At 42.1% G+C, this 24897-nt stretch overlaps 1 protein-coding gene across 1 annotated transcript in view; it reads left to right on the top strand.

The window, feature by feature from the left end:
- The window catches only part of PI4KA (phosphatidylinositol 4-kinase alpha), a gene marked incomplete at both ends in the record, with an annotated part of 61787 nt that extends 46436 nt beyond the window's left edge, over positions 1-15351 (top strand). Inside the window, 18 exons of the mRNA XM_082007645.1 lie at positions 614-693; positions 832-1025; positions 1809-1899; positions 2092-2259; positions 2820-2873; positions 4112-4232; positions 4536-4665; positions 6891-6961; positions 7796-7868; positions 7987-8057; positions 8655-8764; positions 9376-9480; positions 9942-10067; positions 10387-10507; positions 11176-11335; positions 12567-12656; positions 13307-13390; positions 15300-15351. Coding sequence (XP_081863771.1) covers positions 614-693; positions 832-1025; positions 1809-1899; positions 2092-2259; positions 2820-2873; positions 4112-4232; positions 4536-4665; positions 6891-6961; positions 7796-7868; positions 7987-8057; positions 8655-8764; positions 9376-9480; positions 9942-10067; positions 10387-10507; positions 11176-11335; positions 12567-12656; positions 13307-13390; positions 15300-15351 — 1901 coding nt within the window. The remainder of the gene's footprint in view (positions 1-613; positions 694-831; positions 1026-1808; positions 1900-2091; positions 2260-2819; positions 2874-4111; positions 4233-4535; positions 4666-6890; positions 6962-7795; positions 7869-7986; positions 8058-8654; positions 8765-9375; positions 9481-9941; positions 10068-10386; positions 10508-11175; positions 11336-12566; positions 12657-13306; positions 13391-15299) is intronic.
- Between the last annotated feature and the right edge of the window lie 9546 nt (positions 15352-24897).

The following is a 24897-nucleotide window of genomic DNA, read 5'->3' as shown; positions in this document are numbered from 1 at the left end:
CAGCCAACTTTACAGCATATTTGATATATAGATGTTACTTAAAGTCAGTATTTACCTTTAATATTAGGCTCTTCTTCTTCTGGCAGGGTATTTAATTACCAGGGCCAAACATTGGGAGAGGGGGTGGAAAAAAGTCGTACTGGTAGCAATCAGTACCTGTTTTGTTTGATGGAATGTTCAGTTCTGTAGTGCAGAAGAAGTAAGACTGGAGGTCAGGATATATTGCAATCCTGTAAGGAAATGGCGTTGTTTGTGCAAACATGCCCCTAGTGCTTTTTGTGGGCAGCAGAGTGACATTAGATTGGGGGCTGTGTTTTTGTACACTTGTAAACCATGTGCTTTTTCTTTTTAGTAGGCTGTCATGTTTCTAAAGTGAATGCAAAACTGGCTAAATTGATATCCCTGTAGCCTGTTGTACTCCGTATATTTGGAAAACAATTGCACGATGAGTGGCTGCAGTGCTGACTTTCTGAAGTCACTCCGATCTAAATTTACAAGCTTCCTGTGGTTATTCAGCCCTTATGTGTTAATGTTGCCAGGTGTGGACAGTTTGAAGGCAGCATTTAACATACTGAACAAAAGCCACTAAAAACTTTTTTATCCTTTTCTCAAGGAATGTCTAAGAAGACTAACAGAGGTACACAGCTACACAAGTACTACATGAAGCGAAGAACATTACTGCTGTCATTGCTGGTGGGTCATCAGAAGAATGGGGAAACTGCATGAATTTCTAACACCCTGTTGTTGCAGGATATGTAAACTGAAGTATGAAATTGGGAGTGTTGTTTCTTCTTCCAGGAAACACTTTTTTTTTCCTCCTGTTTCCCTCAGGCTACTGAGATTGAACGCTTAATCACATGGTACAATCCACTGTCTTCCCCTGAGCTAGAGTTGGATCAAACTGGAGAGAGCAGTGTAGCAAACTGGAGGTCTAAGTATATCAGTCTTAGCGAGAAGCAATGGAAGGATAATGTAAATCTGGCTTGGAGCATTTCTCCTCATCTTGCTGTACAGTTGCCTACCAGGTGAGATATTTCAGAAGAAAGAAATTATGTAATTCCTGCTGCCTTACAAGTTGAATGAGTACTTACACTGTAAGAATTCCATGATTGTACTGATGGCACTTGCTCCTGTTTACAGCCCCGTTGCATACTTTCACAGCTGGTTGAGACTAGCTCTCATTTCTCTGTGAAATGAGAACAACTGGATTACTTAGTATATTCATTTGGCTCAGGCTCTAGTGGAGTCCAGTTTCCTTTCCTGCCACCCATTCTTCACTATCCTGCCACCCATTCTTGGCTAACACTTAGACGGTGTTTCATTCAGAAGAAATCATGTTTGGTTTTTAATTGCATTTAACCCACTAGCAGGCATAGCATTTAAACAGTGCTCAAAGTATCTTTGAATGAAGTGTTCTAGCTATTGGCTTGCACTTTAGTAAGTATTGTAGGAGAATTAGCATAGTTGGCTCTGGAAGGGAAAGGAAATTCTTTCCCCCTTACAACAGTGATAGTTTTTGCCAAGTAGAGTTCTGCACACTGGTTTCTGTGGAATCCCAGACAGTATATTTCAGCCAAGAATCCAATAGCGGGCTAAAATACTAGTGGTTTATATAAAAGCATTGGATGAGGACCAGTTGTTCCTGAATCCTCTTTGCATATTGGTTCCTCAGTGTGCATTATTTCATAGTTGGAGTATTTGTTTATTAAGCATATACTTTTCTGCCTTTTGCTGCCCTCATCTTCACATAAATAGAAGAGGCTGTCAAAATTTTTTGATGAAGTTATTGTATTCCTGGTTATACTTAGATTTAAGAACACTGAAGCTATTGGAACAGAAGTGACTCGTCTGGTTCGGTTGGACCCAGGAGCTGTTAGTGATGTTCCTGAAGCAATAAAGGTACTTGTGAATATTTATGCTGTCACAGGGCCCCAATATGCCTCTTTCATTCAGATGTATTGGAAGATGCAGTCTTGTTTTAACACAGTGTACGTTCTAGTGGAACTAGATTATAGCATTACTGTCTGATGTGTATTACCCAGACATTATTGGGTGCTATAAACTCCTAACGTGTCTGACCTGCTTTTTCAGTACCTGGTTACCTGGCATACAATTGATGCTGATGCACCTGAGCTCAGCCATGTTCTCTGCTGGGCACCAACAGATCCACCAACTGGCCTTTCCTATTTTTCAAGCATGTATCCACCTCATCCTCTAACAGCTCAGTATGGGGTTAAAGTCCTGCGATCTTTTCCTCCGGTAAGCTGAGTTCCAAGAGAGCCTTAACACTCTGAGTAAAGTTAGGGCCTTAATCATTACGGCCACAGGCTTCATTTTAATAGCATGGAGGGACGTGTATGTCAAATGGGCACATCACATTGCAGGATGTGAATAGATTGGGATGAAAAGTTGAAGTTGATTGTCCCACATAATACTGGCTCATGTAATTGCAACTTTTTTGTTGTAAATCACACTAAGCTGAATTCTTCAGACTGCTCTTCTCAAATTGTTCCTTTTGAATCCTCTCTCAGTGGAAAGGTGTTTCTTCTAAAGCAGCAGAAGCCTGGATTTTTAGCATTTGTCAGACTTGTATTAGGACTGTAAAATACATTATTATTAATGATACTTTTGAAGGGAGTAACTGCACAGAAAAATACTTTGATTTGAGGAGCTGGCATATATAGAGTTTAAAATAAAGAGGCAGTGGTGTTTTGTTCATCAGCTAACTGAAGGGAGCTTTTCTCTGTGCATGTCACCTGTCTTTCTTTCTGACTACTAAAATAATAACAATAACAACCCTGCCATCTTTTCTTTTTCAGGATGCCATTTTATTCTACATTCCACAGATTGTGCAGGCACTTCGGTATGACAAGGTGAGGGTATGAAACAGCTGCATATGAACAAAACAGATTTTTTTAAAGCAACTTTTAGACTTAGAACTGCAAATCAGACAAAATTTAAGCTTAAATTAATGCTGCTTATTATTGTCCTATATCTAATACTTAGAAGAAGAATTAGTGTCTCTAGAGACTGCCTTGCTTTGGATGCACCTCTTTTATGAACAGGTAAACTTGAAAAACCAGAGGCTTGTAGCTGATCTGTCAGGAAAGAGATTTTGGTATGGGAAACCCCAGTTGAGGACTCTATATGAATAAAGCTTTTGAGGGTCTGCATGAGACAAGCAGTAGTGAAATTAGATCACTATCCTTAATCATTTTGCTGTGGAGTTAACCAGAGAAGACATCTAGGGGTGTCTTATACTTCATCATGTGTGTAAAATCGGATCTTAGCTTCATCTTGCAGAAGGCAGAAGTAAAGCTTGACAACCAAATTCAGAGTTCATTGTTACCGGCCCACAAGATATATGAACTCTGGTCAATGTGTTATTTTCAGGTGAAGACATCCCCAGCCAGTAGCGTAGGTGACCGTATTTAGTCATTCTTTTAGAACTTTGCATAGATAAGTATCCTCTGCAATGCAGAGTATGGACATCAGACATATTGTCTGTTAATATCAGTCAAACATATAAACCTCTACAGACTACAGAAGTAGCTGCAAGTAGAGGAAAGGGAATGCAACTTCTGGAATGAGTAGGATTGTCTTGTACACTTCAGCTTCTTCTGTGAGTTTGTTCTTACTTTCTGGAATTTCTGTGGAACTGTGCCAGCACGTACAGTTCTTGCCACTAAAATGCGCAGTCCATCTGACACTGTCTAGATTTCTGGTATGACAGGAGCATTTAGGGATGCCAAGCAAGATCAGTGTGCCTCTTGCACTGTGCGTTGTACACATACATGGAGATGCCCTAAACTCAAAGAGATTTGAAATCCAAATAGAACAGATAGAAAATTGCACAGAGGTGGGAAGAAGATTGCTTAGAATAATGGAGTAGGTCAGTAATAAAGCTGAAAACCATTTAGGTCAATTCTCTACCTGTTAAAATACACTGACATTCTTCAAAGGTCTTTTCAGCAATGTGAATGACAGTCAGAGGTCTTCTTTACATCCATTAATATTTTTGAGTTTGAAGAATGGCTGTTAGAAGCAGTAGTATCGAGTCTGCTGGAGTTGTAATGATCTTTGATCCTTACTGGACTGGATATGGTTGCAGATGGGTTACGTTAGAGAATACATCCTGTGGGCAGCTGCCAAATCCCAGCTCTTGGCTCACCAATTCATCTGGAACATGAAAACTAATATCTACCTGGATGAAGAAGGACACCAAAAAGATCGTGAGTGCTTTAAAATGTAATCTAGCTGGATTCCTTTCCTTGTCTCAGTTCAGACTAAATCTCCTTCCTGCTTCTCTCTTGGCAGGAGGAGTCCTTTTAGCTAGGAACTTCTCTTTCATTTGTAGAGGTAGGGCACATTCTGTAAAAAGGTTCTGCCTGACAGAATGCATCGGAAGAGATGTGGCAATGTTTGCATCAGTACCTTTTATTGAATACTATCTGAAGGTGGCTATTTCCATCATCCATATAATTTATCTTTCTGAAATAAGCTTCTCAAACAAATCCTTCATTTTTCACATGCAGCTGATATTGGGGAACTTCTGGAGCAGCTGGTAGAGGAGATAACTGGCTCATTATCTGGCCCAGCCAAGGAGTTCTACCAACGGGAATTTGATTTCTTTAATAAAATCACCAACGTTTCGGCCATCATCAAGTAAGTATCGTACATTAGAAATTGCACTGTTTTGGGGCTCACTGTTCTGTTAATTACCAGCATCTTGATTAAGAGGCTAAGTTGCTTTTAGGGATGTTGGGATAGTGTTTTCAGGAAAAAATAATTAATTACTTATATGATAAGAAATGGATTTTTTTTTTCTTAAATGTAACTTAAGAGTTGTAGTAGGATACGAACGCTCATTTTAGTTTGACTTTTAGGGATAATTCGTACACTGCCCTGATCTCAGTTCTAGTGTTTTGAGCTAGCAGTCTGAAGCAGCTATAACTTTACTCTGGAAGTAGATGATCATGCACTTGAACTTTAGGTTTTAATATGATTTTATCAAATACATTGTGGTTGGTAATAGTGGCATGAGGTTCCATAGAAAAGCGCACTGATACAAGAATGGAATCGGTGAAGCAATCGGTCCTCTTGTCCTAGTTGAGATCCCATCAGTCTAGTTGCGACCTGCATCATTAGTTTAACTTTTTGGATATGCTACCAATGTTCTCCGGAAAAGTAAGTAGAGCTTGGTTCAGGCAGAAAAAACAGCACCTCTCTGTTTAGGTCTACCAGATCGACTGCCAGGTTTTTTGTGTGTTATAACTTGTTATCAATATTTTGTGTGAAGTTTAAAAATAAACAAACCAAAAACATGCCAGAAAGACTCAAGCATAGGTAGATGGTTTGCCTTCCGCTAAAACTCCATGAAATTGTCTTTTCCTCTTTGCAAAGAGATTTCATTGTGCAGTGTAATACAAAGATGATTGTTATTATTGCATGTGTAAGTCATCTTCTTTCATTCATAAATTGTGGTTATGGAGAAAGATTTGGTGTCATAAACATTGGATTGTTGATCTCTTAAAACTGAAAGTCCTGCTCAGAGAGAGATTCTCACTGTTGACTGTAAAGACTGCAGTTAAGATACGTAACTTAACTTTTATAAAGCTTGCCAGTGGATGGCAGCAGCTCAGCACACAAGCTCGAAATCTGTAAGTGTGGTTTCATTGCATATTTTTAAAACATTCTCTGGTGTATGAAAACATTTGAAAGTCATATAAAATGTATTTCCTGGAATGTACCTCCTTTAAAATGGAGCTTTGCGAGCCACCAGTATAAGGGCATCAGGCTAAAGGACACTTCATCACAGAAACAGTCAAATATTAGGTGCCTTCTATCATAGAATCACATAATAGTTTGAGTTGGAAGGGACCTTTGAAGGTCATCTAGTCCATGTGCAATGAGCAGGGACATCATTTTATGTGCACGTTAAGGTGTTTTCAACAGTGGGATGAGTTAAATGGGATGGCTAGGATCTGAATATGTTGATACTAGAATGAAATCAATCCACTGTTTGTTAGTATGAAATCCTAATTAAGCAACTGATAATAATTGTGCTTTTCAACCATTGCATTTTGCACCCCAGCCTTAAAATGAATCTGGTTTTTGTGCATCTCCAATGTAAAGACAACATAGAGGAGATGCTGTTTGCTTTGTAGATGGCATAAATGAACAGATGTATCATCTGTGATGATGTCATTATCTTAAGTGTTACATTGCTGCTTCAGTAATCTGCTCTACTGCTTAAAACTAGAGCATAAGTAATGCCTTTCATTTGCATGCTGCTGCACCAGGTGAGCATGCAATTGTGTGACTGATTTCAATAGATGGTTAACACAAGTGCCTGTGCAAATTGGGTAATTGTATGTACTAATCGTTAACCATGTTACCAATTATCCAGTTGACACCTGCAGTCATGCTAAGTATGTGAACAAATTAGGCATGTAATTGCATAGGCATTTTGCTGGCTTGTCCTTCTCCAGTTAGCAATGTTCTTATTCTAGAATAAGTTCCACAAGGGAAAACTATATTGGTATCATTATAGCAGTGCGTACGGAGGTATAATTATGCTCAAATTTCTGTATAAGAAGAGCCTTCATATATTTCATTCACATCTCTTATGCTGTTTGGGTCTGTCAATAACCTGTATGTCAGATCAATGTTAAGTTTACAAAGCAAAGACTATAACCTTTATTAAGATAGAAAATGTTCTGGTTAGGTATTGAGACTGTAAGTTCTGTAGAAGTGGTCCAATACGAGATCTTTGTAGTTACAGGAAGAAACATTTTTAGTGACTTTCTATAAATTTTAAACAAATTTGAGGCTAGTATGTAGACTAATATATAGTATGCAGATAAATAAAATATCATTCATCTTTCTAGGCCATTCCCTAAAGGAGATGAAAGAAAAAAAGCCTGTTTGAGTGCTCTATCTGAGGTGAAGGTGCAGCCTGGTAAGAAGTGATTCAGTCATATAATACAGCGGGCTTTTTGCATTCAACTTGAATACTGTATTTTCTGCAAGCAAATCTTGAAATCTTTGCAAGTGGCAGCTCTCAGCTTTGGTGCTGGTGGCTGTTCTTCTGTTACAGTTGGGTTGTTTCTCTTTTGAAACAATTCAGATATTTTTACCCACCCAATAATTGCTATATGGTTTATCAAAACTTGCCCAAGAGCAAGTTAGATAGTGCACATCATGGATAAGAGTAGAAACATATGCCTGAAGAAGGAACAGAAGTTCTTTTTCTTTGGACCACTTTCTTTTCTAAAAAGATGGGGCACTTTTGAGATGTTATGTTTTCTCAAGAAGGAAGTATGTCCAGTTCCTTTCATTCTTGTTTTTCTCCCATCAGGCATTCCCTTAAAACACCATTGTCTGAAGGTCCTTTCAAATCTTCAACATATGTTTTCCCAATCTGAATCTTCTTCTTAAAATTGAGTTTGGCGAAAGGTTTTCCTGATCCCAGTTGTCCTGCCATGTGTTTGTTGCTAAGGGCCCTCCCTAGTGCACTGGGACTTGCTGCCACGTCTTATTAGGGACTATTGTAAGAGAAGTCCTATCTGTACATTTCTGTGGTACAGATTCTGCAGTATTAGTTTAAAACTGTATTCTGTTAGTTTCTGGCAACCCCTCACTAATGGAAAAAGATACTGCATCCTTCGTGGCTCACAGACGGTAATCGCCAGTCTATGTACTGAATTTATAGACACGAACATCAGTTACTCGGCAACTTTCATTGTCACACTAGCCAATGGATTTGTTCTCAGCTGTCTGTTCCATTTTGCAGGCTGTTACTTGCCCAGCAATCCTGAAGCTATTGTTCTGGACATTGATTACAAATCAGGAACTCCTATGCAGAGGTAACATGCTCTTGTTGTTTTCTCCCATTAAGTTAATCATGTCATTTAGGTATTTTTTTGGAAATTCTTGTTCGACTAACTTGCACTCATCATCATCTTTGTTTTTATTACAATTTAGTGCAGCAAAAGCACCCTACCTGGCCAAATTTAAAGTGAAACGGTGTGGAGTTAGTGAGCTTGAAAAAGAAGGTTAGTAACTGGGTCTTAATCATTGACACGACTAATTAAGGGTCAGCAATTCCTTTAAAATTGCCTGCTTTTAGTGACCTGTACTGCTGCAGTAAAATGATTTCTGTGTTGAACATTGAATCTGCAATGGTTTGTCTCAGAAATGAAAATGGATCAAAGGAAGAGAGAAGAAAATTCTAAAAACTTGCAAAAAATGGATTTAAATCCCAGGAAACAAGCCACATCGGTATCTTGAAGAAACATTAACAATTACTTTAGACTAACATATAAATGGATTGCCTTTCCGTGGTTTTTAGACTGTAGCAAACTCCCAAGTTTTGGCAGTTTTTTCTTGTAGTGAATTTTGTGGGATACTCTAGCTGACTAGCTTAATGCAATTCAGGCATTTATCAGGTAAATCATAAACACTACTTTGATGTATATGTTCCAATTCCAATAGACAAAGGGAACTACCTTACAGCATTCACCTTGCAAGGCAGAAATACCTGTAGTGCACGTGCAGTGAAGTGTTGCGTTTTTGAGCCCAGAGGGCTTGTCATGACAGAAAGTTACTAACTAAAGTCCATGTCTGGGTTTTGCTTTGTACTCTTCTTGCAGGTCTGCGTTGTCGTTCCGATTCCATAGATGAAAGTGCAGAAGAAGGCGTGGACAGTAAGAAAATCTGTTGGCAGGCAGCTATCTTTAAAGTGGGCGATGACTGCAGACAGGTACAAAGCTGTCAGGCTTTGCAGCTGTAGAAGACTGATTTGTAGGTGACAATATGTAAGAAGAAAATAATTTTAGTATAGTAATATTTTTTGGAATTTTGAGACTCCACTAATTATGGACTGGGCGGGGAGAACTAGTTGTACCACTAGAGAAATTTCAGTTTGGAAACAAAGGCCATTTTTGCAAGACAGTTTACCATGACTTAAAATTCTTTTTCAGAGTTATTTTTTCAGTTGAACTATTAGTAACATAGCAGTAGTTTCCAAGGTGTTATTCTTGTGCATTGAAGCTAGATTGGTTTTGATTAAGAGGGAATGCTAGCTATTATCCCTGGAGTTATTAGTAGCCCTCTTTATCAAAGAGTGATGGAAAAGTTTGTCCTTCACAGGTCAGCACTTAAATCTTCAGTGTTGCTTGCTACCCACTTAAACAGCATTTATCTTTTCCTTTTTTGATTTCCCCCAGAGCCACAGTGCATGCACAAGCACACATCTGCAGACCTGCTGCGGTAACTTAATGTTCACTTCAGAGTTCTTCAGAGCATTTTTGAAATCTAACTTATGATCTGTAACCCCTGTAATGCTTGTGCAATTTTTTTCTTGTGTAACAGGACATGTTAGCTTTACAAATCATCGATCTCTTCAAGAACATATTTCAGCTGGTAGGCCTGGATCTTTTTGTGTTTCCATACAGAGTGGTGGCCACAGCTCCTGGGGTAAGTGGGCAATTAACTGTACTGCTGTAGAAAATAGTTCCTAATTAAAAAAGACTTTCTCTTCCAGCACACATGAAAATTCCATACTGTAAGGAAATACTGCCCACATCACTTATGCCAAATATTTGGAGTACCAGCAACAAAAAGAGTCTTTCCTCTCCTGCTTCCTGCTTTCCTAAAGCTTTTGGCTCTGAAATTTTGCTGCCTGTGGCTATTCATGTTTGTTGTTTGATATTTAGGACTACGTTTTGCAAGTCAGTGGGCTGTCACAGAGCTTATGTTGCATGTGAATCGTAAAAAACTAGATACATTTTTTTTTATGAATAAACTAGAAATTCTGTATTCGGTGATCTGTAGACTTCCCCACATTTCCCAGGGGACCTGTATGACTGCCAAGACCCATGAACAAAATATATGCTGGGAGCGTGCTTTACAGACCTGTTTCTCTTCTTCCCCTTCAGTGCGGTGTTATTGAATGCATTCCTGACTGCACATCCCGTGACCAGCTGGGCAGGCAGACAGACTTCGGGATGTATGATTACTTTACAAGGCAATATGGAGATGAGTCTACCCTTGCGTTCCAGAAGGTAAAATACCAGTTGGCAAGCACAGCAAAATCGCAACTGAGAAACATTCTAGCTATAAGAAATAATGACAAATAATTGGATAAAGACTACCATAGTGCTGTATCTGGTTTTGGATGCTGATAATCCATTTTTAGCTATGAGTGAGTTAGCTAAAGAAGTTACTGCAGCTGTAGATGTATGGAGAATATCATTGAACGTTGCTTCAAACTAATCATGAATGGGAAAAAAAAAAATTTGTTCAGCTGTATCAGCTCCTGGGATGGGGAATTATTAAATTATGTGTGTTCTTCTGATTTGTTTTAACTTCTTGTTTGTGCAGGCTCGCTATAATTTCATCCGCAGTATGGCTGCATATAGTCTTCTCCTGTTTCTGCTCCAGATTAAAGACAGGCATAATGGCAACATCATGCTGGACAAAAAGGGACACATCATTCATATTGGTCAGTCATGTCCCCATTTGAATTTCAGTAGTTACCTTTTTCTTCTGCTGTAAAGTATTGCTCATAGAAGACAGTAAGCCATTTCCCTTTTGAGATCAATCTATATACTGATTTCACAGTGTGTAAATATACACTGGATTTTTTCATGCCCGTTTAATGTTGTATGTATATTTGTGTTGGCTGCTTCTGTGTAAATTCAGCTTTGCAAAGTTTTACCAGCTTCAGGAAACACACATATGTATGGATTATGCATGTATATGTACTTATGCATACATACATGTATGTGTGTGTATATATGTATAAATATACAAATGTATCTTTGGGTTCCTTTCATCACGGTACGGGCATGAATTAAATTTGACAAGTAAATTTATATAATTGTGTGAGGCTGCAACCTCTGCTTTAGCTTTGTTTTTCTGGAACTGCACAGGTGGTTCAGCAAGGAGTTTATTTCATGTCATCATTTTTAAATCTATTCTGATGTCATGGTGATGATTCTTTTGTTGGTGTTCTTACTCTTCACCATAGCTTTTTCCCAGTTGGAGTTGAAATGTTGGTAGAAAATGTAGGTATTAATACGTGAAATCCACTTCTCCTTTCTTCTGTCAGCTTTGACAGCACACAATTAACCAACAAAGTTTATGAGGCAGCTTATCTTTCGTGCACAGATTTTGGATTCATGTTTGAAAGCTCACCTGGTGGAAATCTGGGCTGGGAGCCTGACATTAAGCTGACTGATGAGATGGTGATGATAATGGGAGGAAAAATGGAGGCAACTCCATTCAAATGGTTTATGGAGATGTGTGTCAGAGGCTATCTGGCAGTCAGGTAAGGTGTTCTTAACTGCTCAAAAGTGGAAGTGTTTGCATGCCTAAAACCAGATGAGAAGATAAATAATAGTAAACGTTTGTCTGTAGGGGGTCTGAGGCTGTCGGACTGTCCTGGTACATCTTGCAAACTTTGAAACAGCTTCATAATCCTGCAATTTTACAGCTGACCTTTGTGGGATTTTTCTGTTATTATGATATATTTGAAAATTTTATGTATTATATTCAATCTGTAAATGCAATGTTACATATGTTTTCTAACATGATTTAGTGTGCTGTTACAACTTTGCAGTAAGAAACTACAGGAGAATCAAAATCTTTCTTGTTTCCCAAATAGGACAGTCATATTAATCACCATTTCAGATAGAGTTAATTAGGGAGATGTGAAAATTTTCTGTTGTAAAATATGTAGGGGTTTTGGTAGCTCAGCTCTTCAGCTGTGATTGCCAGCCAGCCACTGTAAAGATTTGCAACTTTACTTTGCTCCATACCAAGCAAACAGGGTTTGCTTTAACATGCAGGAGCAGTAATAAATCTATATGAAAAGAATGTTGCATGTGGGTAGGAGGAGGACGGTACAACAGAGTCTAGATAAAAGCTCATTCTATCATGAGTATAAAGTATTATTGACGTTATCTTACAGAATCAAAGTTTCTTCAGCTAGTAGCCCCAAAAGGGCTGTCTTTGGAGTCAAGATTAATTTGGTCCCTTGAAGGGGGAGCAGACTGGAGAAAGTTTTGTGTCAAGGCAAAAACGTCACCCAAGTAGTAGAGCAATAGTTCGGTAGTGAATAAATGTTCTGAGTGGGAGAAGGGAAGCTGGGCTGATGCAGCAAAGAATTACATAGAGTAATTAGGAATTAGAAGATAATCTGTTATTGTGGTATTGCCGGTTCCAGCCTTTTGTACTGTTTTCATGCACTGATTCACCTTTCTGATGCCAAAGAGGTGCTGTTTACTGAAGCATTGCTTTGTATAATCCTCCCTGAGACTGTTCATATTACAACATTCTGAATATCTGGTAGCCCGACACAAAGAAGTTAAATTTAATTGAAGTGACAGATTGCAAGCAATGGTGTAGCTCCACCAGCAAATGTAAGAGGATTGCACGTGTTGATTTAATTACAGAAAAAAGGTGTGATCCAGCTCGTTGAACTCCTCAGTTTGCCTGCTTTACCTGCTAAGGCTGCAGAAGTTTGAGTGCTGTAACCTTTTTGTCCTCTTTTTCTCTAGGCCTTACATGGATGCTGTCGTCTCACTGGTTACATTAATGTTGGATACAGGACTGCCCTGTTTCCGAGGGCAGACAATCAAGCTGCTGAAGTAAGTCAGCATATGTATGAACTGGAAAACATACATATGTTCTTCACAGAATGTATAATGTCACAACTTATGCAGTGAGCATAGATGTCATGCTACTCAAATATCTTAACTGTCTTAAGGTTGTAAAAATGGTAACTTTTCTTTATAGAATTGCTCAGAAAGCAGGAATTCCAGAGGCCCTTTAATAGCATTAAGTTCAAGCAGTTCAATGACAGCCTAGGCAAATACAAATTCTAACGTGACACTTGAAACAGCCCTTCAGGCTTATGCCTCCAGAATTAGCTCAGCATTTCCTGCATATAGCTTCCTACAGTTTCCTAAAGATAAACACAGATTCATGTAGTACGTTGGGCTGGAGCTCAAGGGCACCACTAGGTACAAAAAGATATTTTAAAAGCAGCAGCTGCCTAAAAAGAGGGATCTGCTGTTCCTAGAGTTACCACTAGACTGATGAAAACTTCATAGTCTCTGTCTCTGCTGTAAGACTCATGGCAAGTGCTTATTAAAACATTACATAGTTGTACAAGGTAGTCTCACAAGAAGTAGGTACTTTGCAGCAAGTGAAATCAACACCTGACTGAGCTTGTGCGAAATTTGTATCGTGCTCAAAGGAAACCTCACTCTTGCTTTTTGTGATTTTCTGCATATAGACACAGGTTCAGCCCCAACATGACTGAACGGGAGGCCGCAACTTTCATCATCAAGATCATCCAGAATTGTTTCCTCAGCAACAGGTTTGGCATCTATGCATGTCTTCTCCCTGTGGCTAAAGGAAGCTCACCAAGCTTTGAGCAGAGCTAAAAAATCGAGTTTTATCAGTCAGATACCAAACGTTCTTGAGTTGTTGATATTTAGATAATGCAGGATAGCAGCTTTGCTTCTGAACGTGCTGCATCTCCTCCCTTTTACACTGGGAAGGAAGGCTTAAGCCCAGGCTGGTCAAATAGCAAGGCTGGCTAGTCTAAAGAATTGCCTCTGACTTCTGTCAGATTGAATCTTTGGCCCAAAAAGTTAAGCTTTTGGGCTCCTATTTTAGAGCATGGCCATCTGTACTATTAGGGTTGTATGTCTAGTTGTGACCCTATCCTATATAAAAGGAGATATCACCTCTACGAATAAAGGGATAAATGGTAAAGAATGGTACTGAATGGCAACAGGAATAGCACGTCTTCTGGTCAGGTTGAAGAGAGATTGATCTTGAAGCTTGTTCCCTTTTATTTTGTAATAAAAAGAAGAGAAAGTTTCTTAAAAAACAATATGCATGGTCCGTTGGTCTGAGTAAGAATGAAGCTGAAACAGGAATAAAGTGACTTTTCAGAATTTTTTTTTATAATTGCTTGTAGGCATTAAGTTGCCTGAGTATCCTCCTGAAATTCCAAGCTGCTATTCTGTGCCAAAGTGTATTTGACTCTTCTCTAGAAATGAGTTCTAATCTTTCTACTATTTTTTTCTTCATGACTTGATATGACATTAACATATTAATCATTTTGCTTAGACCATATGTTACTTACTGTATAATATTGGCTAGGGAGAATGCCTCGAGTAGAGAACACTGGCAATGTGGTTTTTCAATGTCTTTGTAGCTGGGACATGTTTATTTGTCATCTACTGTTCAGTATACTGAATGGAATAATCCATTCTGTCCGATAATTAGCAATTTAAAAATCACCAGCTAGCCAATCAACTGTAAGTTTTTTCCTTTCAAGTATACAAATAGTTTGTTATCTTGTGCAAAACTTCTGAAAGGAAATTACATGTAAAATGTAATTTTACTAGGTTTACTACTTTAATACATAAACATCCTAAGAGCACGTTTTATTATCATCCCAGAAAATACAGACTTCGTCGGATATATTGGAGACTCTAATACAGTCTCTTGTGTAGTTCCATATGGGGTCAGCTTCAGACCAGTAAGGCTCACTGGCTCGCATATAGCCCTGCTAGAACTGAATTGGATTTTCTAATGCCTGCTGGTTCGGCTCAGAATCTTAGGGTTAATATTGGGGGTTACGAAGGCAGTCACACTTCTGTGTGAATGCCCAGAGCCAGCTTAGTTCAGACAAGCTTGAGCTTCTCTACCTGTGGCATGGTTAGTCTGTGACCTGAATAAGCTCTGCCCATGGATAATTGAGTTATCTGTAACAAGGCTTAGATGTGTTTGTTCAGTCGCTCATGAGAGATGCTGCTATTAATGCTGTTATTTCCCTTGCACTTTTATTTTCATTATTAGCATTCTCCTTAATTAAGATTATTTTTTTTCCATGTAATCCTGTTTCCATGCAGCCCTGATGATCTTGCTTTGTTCATTATGCATGTAGTTCTCCTAAAAGAAACTGCCAATGCAAAGTGAAGTGCCTCTGGCTTACCCAAGCACAGGATCCAGGCTGCTCTTGCTGTTGCCACACTGAGAAGCATGGAAATACTTTTTTTTACCTAGTTTAAACAAAAGCAGGATGTTTTGTGCTGTTCATAACAGTAACTGGGCCTTCACAATGCCTTCAAAGCCTGTAGGGCTAGTTTTGATTAGCAGCTAATTTCCTTCACCCATGTTTTTTTTCTGTGGGATCTTGATGTTTGTTTCTGTGACAAGTGCAGTGTTTTTTTAAACTTTTACTTACCTCTGATTTTGCTTTTCTTCTCTAGGAGTAGGACATACGACATGATCCAGTACTACCAGAATGACATCCCATACTGAGAGATACTAGAGATTCAGTGCTGAAGTGAAACGTGCAACCCTGTGCCCTCACTCCAAACTTGTAATAAATAGGAGATGCTCGCTATCTTCCATCTTTTGTGTATGTGCGTGTACATGTGGGTACATGTTTCCTGGACACTGCAACAATCAGTCTGATTCATTCCTTTCTCTTTACCAGGTTATCTATATTTCTGTTTTTCCCTGCATTTTTGGAGTTGGGCTGCAATCACAATAAAAACTGTACTACCGTTATGAATGTGTGAGAGAGGTAACGCTTGTGTAATTTTTCATGCAATGCAAGGATTTTACAATGCATTTAAAAAGTAAAAAAAAACCAAACCCTTTCCTGCACAATCCCACAAAATGCCATGGAAGGGAAGGGTATGGATTTCTCTTTGGAAGCAGAAATGTTAACTTGTTCTAGTTTTACTGTAGAAAAAGCCTGATAATCATCCAAGGTGGTGATGTCTGTGTAGCTGTGTTCATACTTTGCACTGTACATGGTCCCTGGTCAGTATTTCATATGCACATGAAGAATGTATTTTTTCCTTTTGTGTGTTTTAAAAGAGAGACTCTACTGAAGATATATTTAATCTATAAAATGTAATAAAAGACCTTAGACTTTGTGTCTGGTTGCAAATCTTTTGCCAGGGGCTGTTTTAGTTGATACACTACATCATGCTGCACTTTTGTGTCCTGTTCATTATATTGTGACCGATCTTTCTACTGGAGAAGTCGGATTTCTTCTCCGGCTTCTTGTCCATTGTTTATTCATAACAGAAAAGTTTTGTGCTGAGGAGCTGAAACGTGGGACCAAGGTGAAGCTTCCCCTGCGCTGCTTACGAAGTAGCCCCGCGCTGGGCTGGGACACGAGGCTAGAGCCTCGCTAAATCTGGACAGGCCCACCGTGAGGGGATTTTCTCCCCAGCGCTGCGGTCCCTGCCGCCTCGCGGGGGGGCTGCCAGCGGCCGGACCGCTTCCCGCGCCTGACGGCGGGCGGGGCCGGCGCGCGGGGGAACGGGGCCGTGAGCGGCTTCCTCGGGCAGGCGGGGAGCGGCGGGGAAGGGCCCCCCGCAGCCGCGGCTGACCAGGCGACGGGCAGCACCTGCCCGCAGAGGGTCCAGCTCTGAGGAGAAGTCGCACGCTGAGGAGGGCTCAACGCTGAGGGACGGAGGTGTCGTGAGGGGGACCCAGCCCTGAGGGGGGCCGCGCCGTGAGGTGGGTTCAGCCCTGAGGCGGGGCCGCGCCGTGGGCCTGCGCCTGAGGTGAATTGAGCTCTGAGGTGGGTTCAGCCCTGAGGCGAACTGAGTCCTGAGGCGGGGTTCAGCCCTGAGGCGAACTGAGCCATGAGGCGGGTTCAGCCCTGAAGCGAATCGAGTCCTGAGGCAGGGTTCAGCCCTGAGGTGAATTGAGCCCTGAGGTAGGTCTGCGCCATGAGGCGGGTTCAGCCCTGAGGCAAATTGAGTCCTGAGGCGGGGTTTCAGCCCTGAGGTGAATTGAGCTGTGAGGTGGGTTCAGCCCTGAGGTGGGCCTACACTGTGAGGTGAATTCAGCCCTGATGTGGGCTCAGCCCTGATGTGGGCTCAGCCCTGAGGCGGGCCCACGCTGGGAGGGGGCCCAGCCCTAGGAGGGTGTGTGTGTATGTGAGCAGCAGGTTGTGGTCATTCACACGAGGCCCCAGTTTCTGAGAGGCAGCTGCAGCCCTGAGGGGAAGGGCCTTGGGCTGTAGTTGCCCAGGCACCTAGGGTTACCTGGGAGCTGGGCTGCGGCAGCAGGCTGAGCTTTCCAGAGTGGTCTGTGTATGAGGGGACGGGTGGGCATGTGCACCCATTTCTTCCCCTTGGTAGTGTGACCTTTTGGGCGCCTTTGAGTTAGTGCTTGAATCTCCCTGAGTGAGTTTCTGCTTTCCTGAGGGAACTCCTGCTGTGTCCATTTGGCCCAGGACAGATGAAGTGGCTCGGGGGCCAGCCACCCAAAGCCAGGCTAGCCAAGGGGATCCCTGCCAGGGAAGGCAGCTGAGTGGGTGGCAGGGATATATGCTGGCAGCTCAGGGAGGCAAGGGCAGGAGCAGGGACAACATGCTTTGTCTCTGCTTGTGAGGTGGGGTCTTTGTGTGATGTGCTGTGGAGGGCCTGGCCCTTTCCCAGTATGCAAGGGCTGTACCCCACCCGTTTAATTCAAAAACAGCTCAGGCTTTTGCCATAGATCTTAAAATGGGTTTTGTGCCCCTGTCTGTTGCTTATGGAGTGGGTGGCTCACAGCAAAGAGGGCTCTGGGCCCCTTGTTTCATCAGCAAGGTGGGGAGGTGTCACTGGCTCTCTAAAAATGTTTGGAGGTTCACTGGGGAGAAGTAGTGTACAAGAACTGCTTTAATTATTGATTTAATTCAGCTTTATTATACAAGCAACTGGGACAGGGCATAATTTTTGTGCTCTGTGCCTAGTGGTACCTATTCAAGCTCCAGAGGAAAAGGAGCTGATTGACGCTACAAATGTGATATGCTTGTACCTTTCCTGTAATGGGGAGCAGGTGGAGTGATGAGGTATGAAGGCTTCTCTCCTTAGGGACGGTGGTGAGGAATTCTAATATTTTGCTAATTCAAGTTAATGCTTGTGTGCAGGTATTTGCCTTTCTGGCACCACAAAATAAATGCACTGTGTAAAATGAAAACCCAAATGAGTGTCTAAAGCAGCCTTACAATGAGAAGATCAATTAAGAGCCAGCATAAATGGAGGTGGCATGAGAAGTTGCTCTCTTGAATGAGTACAGGATAAGTGAATGCTAATAGGTGTAAACTTCCTAACAAAATCTTGTAGTAGTATTTTAGAAATATCGGGGGCGAGAAGTGACTATCAGCTGATGAATAATAATATTAGGAATAGTTAATGGAGCTCTGCTAATGCTGGGCTTCAGAAAGTCACTCCCAGTTGTAAATCTCAACCCACATACCAATTTCTGTGTGTTCTAGCATGGGATGCATGGGATTAGCTGGAGTGTAATTAAAGCTGTCCAGGGTTTTGTATCAGAAAGTGAATGAGCTTGAGTGTTCTTCACCCCACTCGCTTATTTTACGTGCTTCACTCAGGCTGTCTGGAGAACTGATGCGGTCTTAGTTTCTTCTGTCAAGTTTGTCCAGAGAAATGAAAGCAGCTGGAGCCAATTGCATGGAGAGGTCACCTGGAGTTATCACAAGAAGCAGCTCGTTTGCAGTACACACTTAAAAACTGTAAGATGACTGCATTTGATTTCTGGTTGAATCATTTCTTCTGCTGTGAAGCTTGTGGAAATGTTGTGAATGTGTAAAACTCCATGTTGGTAGGAAAGACGAGCCCTTGTGACTACTTGCTGTGGTTTCTGGTGACGGTGTGTGCCAAAGCTCACCTGCTGATATCTGCAGATTTCATTTTCACAAGTTGACTGTGTCTCCTTCCCCTCCCCTCAGGGTTCTGGCTTGCAGCACAGAGGTGGGAGAAAACTCCTCTATAATTGAGCATCCATTGACATACAGAGGGGATTAGGTAGTTTACATTTAATCATGCAAGGCAGTACCCTAAAGCTGATTCTTCCTAAATGAGATGTGTTCTGTATCTTCCTCCAGGGAGACTGAGGAGGTGAGAACACTTAAGATGCTCCAGAATATTGCAAGCCCTTTGGAGATACTGAATCAATGCCGTTGAAGACAGCATAGACTTATTTCACCTTCATCCTCCCACCAGGGAAGAATATGCCCTTTATGCAAGGAGGTTGGCAGGACTTTCAGAAGTCATTCAGGTAATTAAGAAGAGATAGAATTAAGACCTACATGAAGGGGTTTCTGAAGGTTGTTGTCCCTGAGTGTTATACCAGAATGTGTCTTGATGCCTAGGAGCATCAGCCCTAGGAGAAGAGGTATCAAAAAGAGGAGAAAAAATGCTCTTTTAAAAAAAAGAGTTTTATCTAAGCAAAGATGGTCCCATGGTTTCTCCATTCTCAGAAATCCCAGGTCATGTGAGAGAGAGACTTCCCTGGCTATACCCACTGCAGTTCTTTCTGTGTTGGCCGTGAAAATAAAGACCCCTTAAGAAAGGAGCAAAATTTATAGTGATTCATTTGCATCTGATGGACCCAGGGTTCAGCCTACTGGTAACTTGATCAGCACTATTCAAATGCTAATCTCATTATGTGTGTGAGAGACTTGAAGCGCAGCAATCCACCTCCATTAGCGAATGGGCCACTGTGATGTTCTGGCTGGTGCGCAGGGTTGCGGTACCCCCTGTGGACACCCAGCACATGCTGCATAGCATCGGGGTTGATACAGGCAGAGAATGGGAACTCGGCCGAGGAGCTGATGACATGAGCAAACCTGGGAAGAGGAGCTAGAGTCCTCTTTGGAAAATGCTGGGTAGGGGAGGAAGGGTTTGTTGCTAACAGAATGGTTTTTCTTTTCACTGTAAATATGCCCATCCGTTCCCCTTGCTTTCATATGAACACTGTCAAAAAAGAGCAGCAGACAAAAGGATTCATCCCAAATGTAGATACAGCTTAAAAGTGTGATTAATAATTGTTTGACCTTATGAAAAATATTGTGTTTGTGCTGTTTGGTGTTAAGACATAGCATTTTTGCTTATTCCATGTACCAAGGACTAAAATCTGCTGGGCAGCACGTGGCATGCTCAAAGACGGCACACACAGGGATTATTTCTAGGTAAAGGCTTTCTGACAGAACCTTATTACTGAAGCATCTTGAAATAATGTTTGGAGGTGCTGCTGCAGTTTCCAGGCCTGGTGTGGAGGCCTACCCCAGGTTGTTACCTGCAGTATGTCAGTGGTGGGTTGGCTTGTTTGAGGTTCTTTGTGCCCTATCTGCTTTTGTAAGAATTCTGCATTTGGGAGGTCACAGGAGTTATAATCCTGAAGAAGCAAGATTTGTAAGGTGACATAGTGTATTTATTAGATAAGCTACTTAGCTAGCAAAAGCAGATGAGCTCTGATAATGCGCAGTCCTGGCATCAGCTGGCTTATTAAATAGCACAACCTCCCCAAAAGGACTGTTGTTCTGATGGGCCTTTGCAACTGTAGCAGCCCTGTCACTGCAGCTTTGTAGTTTTAGGCGAAGCCTTTGTCTTTATTTCTGGTACAGTATCAGTTGCCTAACAGCAGTGGTAGGGCTTCTGCGAGTCTTGTTACTCTAACATGTCCCTCTCCAGGGTCAGCCCTGCCATGGTTAGCCTCAGCGCTTACTGTAGCAGTAACAAACTGCAAACATGCTTGTGACTTGTGTTAAGGTTTATGAATGTTATGCATGGCTCTGCTGCCTGCCTGGGGAGAGCAGAACAGGGAGGATGACACAGTGACATAGATAAGCAATTCCAGTAATCACGCAGGTGGACAACAATGGCTGGCACTGAAGGGAGAAGTTACCTTCCTGACTGCATTCAGGTATCTCTTCCCAAGGGAAGCCTGGCAGCCAAAATGGGAATGGAGTTGGGAGTGACTGTTGGGAGTGTGGGTGTAAGTGCCCACAAAAAGACTATGTTACACACCCTGACACCTCCCCCCCACCTTTGTCAATTAAAAACCCCTCGCTGGCGACAGATACAGAGCTAGGAATGTGTCTTGGTCTGTTCTTAAGCAAGTTGTCTCAGCTTTGCCGTGACAAGCCTGGCAAAACAAATTGTGCTGTGCTGTGGGAGGGAAAAAATGTCTGAATAGCAGCAAATCTAGGAGACAGTCCCGGTTGCACATATTCATTAGGAGTGAACATGTGGGGTGGTAACTTTGATCCTGATGTAAGAAGGGGTGAGTCATGGAGTTCCATCCTTTTAAAGGTATAGGAGTGATACCTCACAGAGAGGAATATGCCTCTGGATAACAAAAAGATAAGAGAGAAAATCATATTACTATCATGTAGTTATCTTCCCCAGTGCAAGACTTGGTGAGTTAGATTTTGACTGCCACATCTAAGCTTTTTTTAAGATGCTTGCTGTTAGCATACAGATGAAGATAGTACATGTGCATCTTCGCATGCGCACATGCAACCATTTCCTTGCTGAGAACTTCATGTTACTCTTTGGAGCGCAGACCTAGCAGCTTTGCAGTACCCGACCTCATTGCACAGAAAATCCTGTATGTATTGCAAAGCTGTTTCTTGTGCAGTGATCTAATAAAGCTACTTATGGATGTTGTGCTTAAAAGAACTTTATTAACCATGGTAAGTAACAAATTGCAGGAACACATTATGTTCTGTCACAGAGAGTCAGAAACTTGAATCTTGGTGTCAGGCCTGGTTGCCTGCACCAGCTTGAACAGAAAGAATATTGGTAAGGGTAGGGTAAGGATTCTTGGAGCCGTCAAGGATAACTGACTGAGGAAACAGTTTTGGCAGATATTGGAAGTTAGCAGAACCTTCTAGAATATCTGATCACTTATCACCTAGATAGAAACTGTGTCTGTGCAGTTTTCAGAGGCTCCCTGAACCCCAAAGGGATTCTTGACGCCATGTCTTGGGCTAGGGCATGATGAAAGCTGGCTTTCCTGTTTTCCTTTGGAGACAAGAGTTACTCTTCACTCAGATGACTTGGGCCGGGTGGAAGTGAAGGGTAAGGCTGCCTCCCATGGCTGCAAAGGAAGGATCCCAGCAGTGCCAGTGGAAAGGGCATCTGCTGCCTTTTCTGCCCCGGATCCCAGATGAGAAGAACTGGGCAAGAGCTTTGTGAGGTGTGGGAGGTGAGCTGAGGTACCGTTGCCCCAGGAAACAGACCCAAAAATCAATTTGTGCAGCCCTGGTAGGTGGCAGCGCTTTCCAAACCTGCTGCCTTTAGAGCTGGTAACTGGAGCCAGACCTGAGCTCAGGTCTCGGCTGTAGCACGGCGCCTCCGAGCTGCCTGTGGGGCTGCATGGTGCTGACCGCTGCCTGTCCTGAGCCGAGATCCCGCTAATTTTCTCGGCCTCATTAACTGCAGCCTCGCAGCTCTGGGGGCTGGGCGGCAGAGGGCACTCCGAAACAAGCGGTAGTGCCTGGGACACACGGACGAGCCATTGAGGGGAAACTAATCTGCCTTTCCTGCAAGGCGAGCAAGTCTGGCGGGGAAAACCTTACCGTGACCTTTAGTTGGGACATATCTGTCACGGCAGGCACTGAGTGGTAGAGCTAGCGAGTACCTGAATATCAGATATGAAATTGCTCAAGAGCCTGGCAGTTTGTGTTCCAGCATATTCTGCTGGGGAGGTTTTGACCTTCCAAGGGACATAAAGGAAATGTGTTTTGCTGACTCTGCATTGTTGTCTCAGGTGAAGCCTTTAAATATATGGGTCTCCTCTGGTATAGCAAGTGTGCAGAAATCCACAGTGCAAAAAACCAGAGGTTTCCTGTGGACAGTGCAGTAGTTCTCCTTGTTATTATTGCACTGTGTTGGATGAGTAGCAGCTGTATTCAGCTCCAGAGGTAGCTACATGCCTGTGGTTCTGTGCATGTACATTTTTGGAAAGCTGCTTTGGGGTGTAAGGTGCTCTATATGCAGGCTCTGATGCAAGTTGTCCATTATTTTAAGGTTCATGAGTAATTACTAAAAAATAATAACCTCCCCACATAACAGTAGTTTAACATTGTGTCTTACCTTTGAGCAATTTGACGCGGGCTTTGCCTTCGCAGTAGACATAGTGGGTAGGTGGCACTGTGAAGTCTTTAAGCCTCACAGAATAAGCAGAACACAGGTGGTAGAACGGGGAAAGAAAACAGGTCCAAGAGAAGAAAATACTTTAAATTGGTACAGCTATAAAGAGCTCATTGATTATGAATAATTCCATGGTCACTTTGAGTCCAGGTGAGTAGTATGTAATAGTCTTCCCCATGCTGTCTGTTTGGAATCCTTTGCCATGAAGATAGCCCTGGTCTGTGCTGTTACCAGGCTTAAAAAGTACTGTCTAGGGATGGATCCCAACAGAAACGTGGGCTCCGAGAAGTGCTTTCTCCCTCTTATCCCACATGTAAACTGGGATTTGAATGTCAACGTTTTCAGCATCAAGCATGGTCTTTAGTCTGCAACCCCAAACCATGAAGAAAGGAGCAAGTCCAGCTACAGCTGTGGTTGTGTCACAGATCAGAGCTCTAATGGAGGGGAAAACAAATGTACAGTAATTTCAAGCTCATTAACTTGTAGACAGGATGACTAGATCAGAGGGAGGGATTAAGCTCTAGGTAAGAAGACAAACCTGCCAAGGAAACACCTGAGCTGGACCTGTGATGAAACCTCAGAAAGACCTCAGGAACTTGAAAACCCTGTTGGTTTCCAGGACAATGCTGAAATTAGGTTTTCCCCTGCCTCTCTGCTGACACTGTGTTCCTTCCTCCAATTTGAAGAGTTTTCTTTCCTTTGACATGTAGCTGTTATCAGCTTGTGGGACAAGTGACTCAGTGCAGTGCCTGAGGCTATGGGAACAGGGCTGATGGTACCTGAGTTCTTACCCATCAGCTGAGCCTAGAAAACCAGTCATGTTTGTGTTCCTGCTTTGTCTCAGCTGAAAGGTAAAACTCCTAAACTTAATCTCACTGAAGGTACCTTAAAACCAGAGCATGCTTAAGAGCAGGTACACTAGTTCCCAGCTTCACTGAGGAGCAGGAATTCATGTTGCTATAACCCTGTCACATAGGATATATGGGGGACCAAATCCCTTTAGAAATGCTTGAAGTGAGATGTAGGGAGATGATTTCTTGCAAAAGATGTGCTCTGAATTTGCGAGCTGCCTTGGCTGCTTAATGCTTAGGGAACTTGAACCCTATAGAATGTAAAATGGGAATCAAAAAGTCAGCTGCTGTTTCTTAAGAACTGAGCACATCTGTATGCCTATGCAAGGGAGCTTTCAAAGTACAAATTGAAATTGGAGTCCTTTTCCCTCTAATATCTATTACTAAGATTTTTGAGCGTTACTGATAACAGTATGCTGGCAATAGTGACATTTCAGCACATGCAACGTTTATGCTGAGAATGACTCTTGCGTTTAAAACTTGTTTACAACTGAGCCAGCTGCTGATTGCTATCCTTCAAAGTTACTGTGGTTTTCCCTTTTCCCAGGAGACTGTGTCTACTAACTGTGTAGAAGTGATAGGAAAAGCAAAGCTTGCCCTTCACTTTATTTGTGACCCTTTGCAAAAAGCTCTCCTCGAGGTGCAGGCTTTTGCTGAAACGGTAGAGCTGTTCTGCCACTCAAAACGTTGATGTAGTTCGGGAGATAGTTATTTGCTGGACCTGCAATTGCACTGCACGCCGAGGGGATGTTTGGGCAGTGGAGGTGGGTACTGTGTGCATGCCCATACAAGCTGTCACCACTAGATGACACCATGACTCTGGCAACAAGGTCCAGATGAGCCCTTAAACCAAGGGCATTTTGCCTGTTTTGGAGGGTTTGTTACCAACCCAGAACACGGGCTGGATTTGCAAACCTTTCGGTGAACCAGGGTCAAGTTTCCCCCAAATGCAGGCTGAGGTTTGAGCAGAATGGGCTCAGTTCCAGGTGACAGGGTGGGATTTATGATTTGGGGTGGAAACCATCTGAACGTTTGATTTGCAA

The sequence above is a fragment of the Phaethon aethereus genome (assembly GCF_964289735.1).
Source record: "Phaethon aethereus genome assembly, chromosome: 17".
Taxonomy (NCBI): Eukaryota; Metazoa; Chordata; class Aves; order Phaethontiformes; family Phaethontidae; genus Phaethon; species Phaethon aethereus.
The sequence above is the reverse complement of the archived record's forward strand: the minus strand, read 5'-3'. Positions and strand labels throughout refer to the sequence as shown.